This window comes from Oncorhynchus keta, chromosome 15 (assembly GCF_023373465.1).
Source record: "Oncorhynchus keta strain PuntledgeMale-10-30-2019 chromosome 15, Oket_V2, whole genome shotgun sequence".
Classification (NCBI taxonomy): domain Eukaryota; kingdom Metazoa; phylum Chordata; class Actinopteri; order Salmoniformes; family Salmonidae; genus Oncorhynchus; species Oncorhynchus keta.
This window is the reverse complement of record NC_068435.1, coordinates 40,287,449-40,296,990: the sequence shown is the minus strand read 5'-3', so window position 1 is coordinate 40,296,990 and position 9,542 is coordinate 40,287,449. Positions and strand designations below refer to the sequence as shown.

Sequence of the window (9,542 nt, the reverse complement as noted above, 5' to 3'; positions counted from 1 at the left end):
GAGAGCAGTGATGGGGTACTGCCACCTTGTGGCTGACGGGAAAACGTCTCCAAACACCTGTAGTCGCAGCCTGGTCTCATAGACTAGACGTAACATAATAGACGTAACATAGTCTATTTAACACCAGGACACTCAAATTAATATATGTTACCTTTGGTAGGGTTATGTAAGATAGATGGTTACTTAAGGCAAAAACAAAAGTAGGGTGGCTCTGCATTTAGCCGAAAGTTTGTGAGTTTGAATCTTGAATCAAATGTTTTATTTTATTGAACATTTATTTAACTAGGCAAGTCAGTTAAGAACACATTCTTATTTACAATTATTGCCTACCAAAAGGCCTCCTGCGGGGACGGGGGCCTGGGATTAAAAAATAATAATACATTAAATATAGGACAAAACCCACATCACAACAAGAGAGACAACACAACACTACATAAAGAGACCTAAAAACAACAACATAGCAAGGCAGCAACATGACAGCACAGCATGGTAGCAACACAACATAACAACATGGTAGCAGCACAAAACATGGTACAAACATTATTGAGCACAGTCAACAGCACAAATGTCAAGAAGGAAAAGACAACAATACATCACACAAAGCAGCCACAACTGTCAGTAAAAGTGTCCATGATTGAGTCTTTGAGTGTAGAGATTGAGATTAAACTGTCCAGTTTGAGTGTTTGTTGCAGCTCGTTCCAGTCGCTAGCTGCAGCGAACTACACTGCTCAAAAAAATAAAGGGAACACTAAAATAGCACATCCTAGATCTGAATGAATGAAATATTCTTATGAAATACTTTTTTCTTTAAATAGCTGAATGTGCTGACAACAAAATCACACCTAAATTATCAATGGAAATCAAATTTATCAACCCATGGAGGTCTGGATTTGGAGTCACAGTCAAAATTAAAGTGGAAAACCACACTACAGGCTGATCCAACTTTGATGAAATGTCCTTAAAACAAGTCTAAATGAGGCTCAGTAGTGTGTGTGGCCTCCATGTGCCTGTATGACCTCCCTACAACGCCTGGGCATGCTCCTGATGAAGTGGCGGATAGTCTCCTGAGGGATCTCCTCCCAGACCTGGACTAAAGCATCCGCCAACTCCTGGACAGTCTATGGTGCAACATGGCGTTGGTGGATGGAGCGAGACATGATGTCCCAGATGTGCTCAATTGGATTCAGGTCTGGGGAGTGGGCGGGCCAGTCCATAGCATCAATGCCTTCCTCTTGCAGAAACTGCTGACACACTCCAGCCACATGAGGTCTAGCATTGTCTTGCATTAGGAGGAACCCAGGGCCAACCGCACCAGCATATGGTCTCACAAGGGGTCTGAGGATCTCATCTCGGTACCTAATGGCAGTCAGGCTACCTCTTGCGAGCACATGGAGGGCTGTGCGGCCCCCAAAGAAATGCCACCCCACACCATGACTGACCCACCGCCAAACCGGTCATGCTGGAGGATGTTGCAGGCAGCAGTTCTCCACGGCGTCTCCAGACTGTCACATGTACTCAGTGTGAACCTGCTTTCATCTGTGAAGAGCACAGGGCGCCAGTGGTGAATTTGCCAATCTTGGTGTTCTCTGGCAAATGCCAAACATCCTGCACGGTGCTGGGCTGTAAGCACAACCCCCACCTGTGGACGTCAGGCCCTCATACCACCATCATGGAGTCTGTTTCTGACTGTTTGAGCAGACATGCACATTTGTGGCCTGCTGGAGGTCATTTTGCAGGGCTCTGGCAGTGCTCCTCCTGCTCCTCCTTGCACAAAGGCGGAGGAAGCGGTCCTGCTGCTGGGTTGTTGCACTCCTACGTCCTCCTCCACGTCTCCTGATTTTCTGGCCTGTCTCCTGGTAGCGCCTCCATGCTCTGGACACTACGCTGACAGACACAGCAAACCTTCTTGCCACAGCTCGCATTGATGTGCCATCCTGGATGAGTTGGACGACCTGAGCCACTTGTGTGGGTTGTAGACTCCGTCTCATGTTACCACATGAGTGACAGCACCGCCAGCATTCAAAAGTGACCAAAACATCAGCCATGAAGCATAGGAACTGAGAAGTGGTCTGTGGTCACCACCTACAGAACCACTCCTTTATTGGGGGTGTCTTGCTAATTGCCTATAATTTCCACCTGTTGTCTATGCCATTTGCATAACAGCATATGAAATTTATTGTCAATCAGTGTTGCTTCCTAAGTGGACAGTTTGATTTCACAGAAGTGTGATTAACTTGGAGTTACATTGTGTTGTTTAAGTGTTCCCTTTATTTTTTTGAGCAGTGTAAGAAGAGGAGCGACCCAGGGATGTGTGTGCTTTGGGGACCTTCAACATAATGTGACTGGCAGAACGGGTGTTGTATGTGGAGGATGAGGGCTGCAGTTGATATCTCAGAGAGGGGCAGTGAGGTCTAAGAGGGTTTTTATAAATAAGCATCAACCAATGGGTCTTGCGACGGGTATACAGAGATGACCAGTTTACAGAGGAGTATAAGAGTGTAGTGATGTGTCCTATAAGGAGCATTGGTGGCAAATCTGATGGCCGTATGGTAAAGAACTTCTAACCGCTCGAGAGCATCCTTACCTGCCGATCTATAAATGATGTCTCCGTAATCTAGCATGGGTAGGATGGTCTTCTGAATCAGGGTTAGTTTGGCAGCTGGGGTGAGTGAAAGAGGAGCGATTACGATAGAGGAAACCAAGTCTAGATTTAACTTTAGCCTGCAGCTTTGATATGTGCTGAGAGAAGGACAGTGCACAGTCTAGCTATACTCCCAAGTACTTGTATGAGGTGACTACCTCAAGCTCTAAACCCTCAGAGGTAGGAATAACACCTGTGGGAAGAGGGGCATTCTTCTTACCAAACCACATGACCTTTGTTTTGGACGTGTTCAGAACAAGGTTAAAGGTAGAGAAAGCTTGTTGGACATTAAGAAAGCTTTGTTGTAGAGCATTTAACACAAAATCCAGGGAGGGGCAAGCTGAGTATAAGACTGTATCATCTGCATATAAATGGATGAGAGAGCTTCCTACTGCCTGAGCTATGTTGTTGATGTAAATTGAGAAGAGTGTGGGGCCAAGGATCGAGCCTTGGGGTACTCCCTTGGTGACAGGCAGTGGCTGAGACAGCAGATTTTCTGACTTTATAGACTGGAGAAGTAGTTAGCAAACCAGGCCAAAGACCCCTCAGAGACACCAATACTCCTTAGCCGGCCCACAAGAATGGAATGGTCAACCGTATCAAAAGCTTTGGCCAAGTCAATAAAAATACCAGCACAATATTGCTTAGAATCAAGGGCAATGGTGACATCAGTGAGGACCTTTAAGGTTGCAGTGACACATTCGTAACCTGAGCCGGAAACCAGATTGTAAACCCGAGATAATACTATAGACATCAAGAAAGCCAGTCAGTTGATTATTGACATATTTTTCCATGACTTTTGATAAACAGGGCAAAATAGAAATAGGCCTATAACAGTTAGGATCAGCTTGATCTCCCCTTTAAATAAAAGGACAAACTGTGGCTGCCTTCCAAGCAATGGGAACCTCCCCAGAAAGGCTTGGCGATGATAGGGACAACAACCTTAAAGAAGAAAGGATGTAAACATTCTGACCCAGATGTTTTTTGGGGGTCAAGTTTAAGGAGCTCCTTTAGCACCTCAGACTCAGTGACCGCCTGCAGGGAGAAACTTTGTAGCTGGCAGGGGAAAAAGAGGGAGAAGCATCGGGGCGGGTCGCATTAGAAGGGGTGGGAGATGAGGAAATGTTGGACAGGCAAGGAGGCATGGCTGAGTCAAATAGGAATCCTGACTTAAGGAAGTGGTGATTAAAGAGCTCAGCCATGTGCCTCTAGTCAGTAACAACCACATCATCAACATTAAGGGACATGGGAAGCTATGAGGAGGAGGGTTTATTCTCCAGGTCTTTAACCGTTTTCCAGAACTTCTTGGGGTTAGACCCACAGAGAGAGAAATGCTCCTTAAAGTAACTAACTTTGGCAACAGACAACTTTACAATTTTAGATCATTAGCAACCTTTCAACTACTTACTACTTTTTAGCTACTTTGCAACTACTTAGCATGTTAGCTAACCCTTTCCCTAAACCTTGTAGCTAGCCCTTCCCCTAACACTAACCTTAACCCTAACCTCTAGCCTAGCTAACGTTAGCCAGCTAGCTAACGTTAGCCACCTAGCTAGAATTCGTAACATATCGTACATTTTGAAAATTCGTAACACATTGTACATTTTGCAAATTGGTAATACATTGTAAGCTTTGCACATTCCTTACATATAATACAAAATGAGTGATGGACATCAACAAATTATTACATACCGTTCGAAACACAACATATCACACTAAATGGGTGTACAGAATAACATGAAATGCTCTGAAACCAGGTTGGTGTTCACTGCAGTAATGTCAAGTATGGCTACAGCACTCAAAGCTACTGTATGCAGTACTGTTCAAAGTAAATCAGATCTCAATATTTATTGCCGGATTCTTTTCATTGTCACATGCAAGAATACATTTTGACACAGATAGATAGATGTAACCTTGATAGATTCTACTCCATTACAACTGGAATTCTCAGTGGTATGAACAATATAACAAAGATGGTATAATGCAAAATTGGCAACGTCCGGTTACTTTTATCATTTTCAATATCAGACACAATAGAATCTAGATCACCTCCACAGGGGCGTCTCTAGTGGGGGTGCATGGCAGGGCATTTCCCTCCCAAAAGTTATTGTTTGCCAGCCCAAATTACTACGCTTGAGTCATATTATTACCTCAGAAATAGCCAACAAATTTCTGTCTACCCACCCAGAAATATCATCCTAGAATTTGCCATGCACTCCATAAGAAAGTTTGAATGAGACCGAATGAGTCGAGCACTGAATTAGACTGACACCAGGTAGGTTTTTCTCAGAATGATTTAATCACACATACATTTACATCATGCAGTCAATCCAAAATGGTGATATCATTCGACTTTGAACATCCCCTTCACCTCTTCCCCAGGTCGCTATGGTTCCGTCCCAAATGGCACCCTATTCCCTATGCAGTCAGAAGTAGTGCACTACATAAGGAATAGGGAGTCATTTGGGATGTACCCTAGGAATGATCCAGTACCTTTTTCCATTGATGGAATCCTTATCTGTCAATTAGAAATGTAAGTAACTATTACACAGTAATAAAGTGGCTACGCTTTTCTTTAGAATCAAATGCAAACAAATGAATTTGGTAAACATCGTGGACAAATGGTTGTTGTTCTTTTTCTGTACTTCTCCATTTCATATCCATTAAATTGATGGAGTACAGTGGAACCCTGGCAGGTAAGGATAGGGTACTATGCACTTCGAAGACCACGTTGCAAAGTGTTCACTGTTCAAATGGTTACAAAAATGAAAACTTGACAGACATTGTCCTGTCAAAGGTATAGGCTACCTACCTCTCCCAAACTAGCCTCTAATAGCAGAAAAGTATGGTTTACAGCCCCATAAGTTACCATATGTTGGAGTGTTTTCTAACCCTGTTTAAAGTTTAAACTTTACATGAAGTGCCATCTTATCTGACAATTTTATGTCAAATCCTTCCAAAACAACAAACGTTCGTAACATAAAACCCCAACACCTTACTGTGGCTGCAGACTATTAAAAAGACTCTGGTCACACCTAACAGTATATCATTGGTATATAATATTGTACTCACAAGATGTCAGTGTTTTTGTTTCATGCTGGCCTACATGCACAGCAACAGCAAATGCTTCAGAATTGACACAAAATGACATAAAAAACAAGGGTTGGAGAGACATTTTACTCTCACATAGATAGGGAAAATAATTGAAGGGGATTCGGGAAGAAAACAACAAACGCAAGAAGACAAGAAGTGTAAAATGTATAAAATCCTTGGCTCCTGATTACAACTTCGATAATTAATAAACCACTTTCCAAGATGCTTTGGGATAGGTCTGAAACGGCACCGTATTCACTATGTAGTCTTGACCAGGGCCCATAGGGCTGTGCCATTTCAGACCCAGACTAGTTAACCAGCAGACTGAACCCGACCAATCCCCTTCCTAGCCAAAGGCCCCCTGCTTAATGAAAAGAGGGTGATTTTGGAAAAGTCAGAGCCTGCCTTTATCGATTCCCAATATCAATTTAAAACAGAGGCCCCCCTAAATGTATTTACTTCACTCGTCTTGACATTACTGGTGGTGGGGGGTGGGGGCACAGAAAGGAGCCCATTGATCAAAGTACTATAAACAGTTACGTTACAAAATAAAATGTTAAAAACAACCACCAGCCAATGGTTTGTTCAGAGGAGGTCAGGACAAAAACGGTGAGTGGATGAGAGGACCTAGCTGGCTAGGACCAGCGTGTGTGTGCCATCTATGTGCGCCCAACGGCCAGACAGATAAATAACATCCGAACCGTTGAAGAAGTATAGACATTTGGGACGCAGGCATGAAAGCTCCTCTTTCCTTCTCACATCCGTTTAATGTGGTCACCGCACCAAGTATGTGTCGTTTTATCTTCCTTACAGTGAAAACAATGGCCATCACAGGTACTCTGTAATTACATCAATCTGAACTGGAATCACACCTCTTGGCATTTCAAAGCCAAACACCTCTTAAGGAAGCATGTGCCATATTACATATGTACAACAGGACAGTAGTGCGGTTCAAACCTTTCAAGAAGCTTGTCAAATCTATTGATAGAAAGAAGTGTGGTACAACCAGTATAATAATAATAATAATGTACAAGAGATTAGCCTACGAATGTTTGCGGTATCAAGGATCAACATTTAGATTTACTGTGTTTCAGTCACCTTTTCTTTTTCTCTCATCTCTTTTGAAATCCCGGTTAGCGTACATTCACATTGGCACAGTGCAGACCAAACCTTAAGACATCAGAGATGACGACAAACTGTGCCACGAAAAACATAGCTACACATTCAAGTCAAATGTAGTTCAATGCGCAAAGACTGCCCTCTGCAGTTGGTGGGCGTCTTGTTGTGTGTTTTGTTTTGTATATTAAATTAATTTCGCTGTTGTTGTTTGCTCCGGAGAGAAGAAACATGAAGGTAGGTGGATCTGTACAGGGCAGGAATATTTATATATTTATATTAAAACTCCTCCCTCTCTCTAATATATTGCCTGCAGGAAGCCAATGGCTGTAATGGAATGACAGGTTGCCAGGGTGATATCCATCTGCATCTTCTGTGGTCATGTCCCCTCCCATCTTCAAATGCTTCAGATGTGAGAGGAGAAGAGGAAGAGAGCGAGAGGGGAGGTGGGGAGGAAAGGAATAGAGGGAAGTTGGGGAGGGAAGGAATAGAGGGAAGTTGGGGAGGGAAGGAATAGAGGGAAGTTGGGGAGGAAAGGAAGAGGGAAGTTGGGGAGGAAAGGAGTAGAGGGAAGTTGGGGAGGAAAGGAATAGAGGGAAGTTGGGGAGGAAAGGAATAGAGGGAAGTTGGGGAGGAAAGGAATAGAGGGAAGTTGGGGAGGAAAGGAATAGAGGGAAGTTGGGGAGGAAAGGAATAGAGGGAAGTTGGGGAAGAAAGGAGTAGAGGGAAGTTGGGGAGGAAAGGAATAGAGGAAAGTTGGGGAGGAAAGGAATAGAGGGAAGTTGGGGAGGAAAGGAATAGAGGGAAGTTGGGGAAGAAAGGAGTAGAGGGAAGTTGGGGAAGAAAGGAGTAGAGGGAAGTTGGGGAGGAAAGGAATAGAGGAAAGTTGGTCAGAGAGGAAAAGAGGGAAGTTGGTCAGAGAGGAAAAGAGGGAAGTTGGGGAAGAGAGGAAAGTTGGTCAGAGAGGAAAAGAGGTAGGGAGTAGAGAGAGAGAGGGAAGGTAGGAAGAGAAAGAGAGGGGGGGCTGTTAGTCTTACAAGACATGGGTGACGTCTACCAACACAAAATGTTACTGGCATCTCCCAAGAGAGAACTAATCTGGCATGTTAGATGTACACATGGTAATAAGATTTTAGAAAACATTAGCAGGGGTTAGCAAAAAACACACGACTCATCAGAGGATCCATACTAGCCACCAGAAAAGTCAAGGCCATTCAACTACACAGCAGTTTTCTTCAGAGCTCTACTATTTAGAATCTGTTAACACTGTTAATTACAGTAGAAAATTGACCCATTAAAAACTCCCAAGCCCTGTGGTTAGCTGCCTTTCAAACAGGCCCATTCATACTAAGCGTGTTATGGGCATCATCCTTGCCTCCTCCGGCCATAGAGGTACCGGTCAGTCTCACCTGTGTATCAGATCCGGTCTCTACTCTAGCCATCTGACCTATGTGGTATGGAGGGGGTCATCAGAATTACTACACTGCATTCACTATAATATATACGCTCAGTTGCCAGTTTATTAGGTACACCACCCCGTTCTAAAAAAAAATGGTTTGCTCCTACAAACAGTGAGTTATGTGGCTGTGGCTTGCTATATATAGACGAAAGACAGGCATTCAGTTACTGTTCAATTGAACGTTCAAATGAGCAAAACGTGTGATCTGAGCTACTTTGAGTGTGGTAAGATCATCGGTGCCAGGGGCAACACTGGACAATTGAGGAGTGGAAAAACATTGCCTGGTCCAACGAATCACAGTTCCTGTTGCGTCATGCTGATGGAAGAGTCGGGATTTGGCGTCATGGCCCGACTTCATGGCCCCATCCTGCCTGGTGTCAACGGTACAGGCTGGTGGTGGTTGTGTAGTATTGTTGGGATAGTTTTCCTGGCACATATTAGGTCCCTTGACACCAATTCAGAAATGGTTCAACACCCCAAAGAATTCAGGCTGTTCTGGAGGCAGGGGGGGTCCGACCTGGTACTAGATGGGTGTACCTAATAAACTGGCCACTGTGTATATGCCATATAAAATAAAATGTTATCCAAAGCAACTTGCAGTAGTGATTGCATACATTTTTGTATGGGGGGCAGCGGTGGGACGCAAGCACCATGGTCTACCAACTGAACCACACAGGCCCTGAACACATTACTACACTGCATCAACTCTTTTAGATATATGGGAGAAGTCGAAATGATCCCCATGTTGGGAGTTATGGATCAAACTTGTGTTTCTCATCATATTCTACAGTATATTTTTCCCATTAGTCAGTCACTCACTTCTTGTCTGGCTTCATGCCTCCTCCTCCCCTGATGGCCACGGCCTGGCTGTTCTGGTAGAAACCCCCTCCGCCGCGGTTCACGTTGGGGTGGGTGGGGGACGCCACTGGAGGCTTGCCAGGACGAATGGGTTTGGCTGTGGAGGGGGGCAGAGGAACACAGCAGTCAAGGAACGGCATGCATTTATGTACTGAATAACGTTCAAGGATCAAGTTTATTAAGCAATTTGTAGGTATTGGAATACATATATTGCAATGTGTTTTGTATGAGCTCAAAAACAATAAAAACATAAGTTACACACAAGGCAGTCAATGTAAAAGCAGTACACAAAAATATATACTAGAGGAACTCAGTTTAGGAATGGAATCCATTAATATACTGAATATCCAACCATACATTAAACCACCAGGATTA

General features: G+C 43.9%; 1 protein-coding gene across 2 annotated transcripts in view; it reads right to left on the bottom strand.

Moving 5' to 3' along the window:
* Nucleotides 1-4,917: 4,917 nt before the first annotated feature.
* Nucleotides 4,918-9,542, bottom strand: part of LOC118394929 (kinesin-1 heavy chain) — a 30,102-nt gene continuing 25,477 nt past the window's right edge. Inside the window, exons 23-25 of one of the 2 annotated variants that reach the window (XM_035788630.2) lie at nucleotides 9,129-9,264; nucleotides 8,260-8,297; nucleotides 4,918-7,254 (exon numbers count right to left, since the gene is read on the bottom strand). In XM_035788630.2, the coding sequence (XP_035644523.1) occupies nucleotides 8,285-8,297; nucleotides 9,129-9,264 (149 nt within the window). In that variant the 3' untranslated portion in view covers nucleotides 4,918-7,254; nucleotides 8,260-8,284. The remainder of the gene's footprint in view (nucleotides 7,255-8,259; nucleotides 8,298-9,128; nucleotides 9,265-9,542) is intronic. The other variant, XM_035788631.2, reaches the window with a different exon arrangement.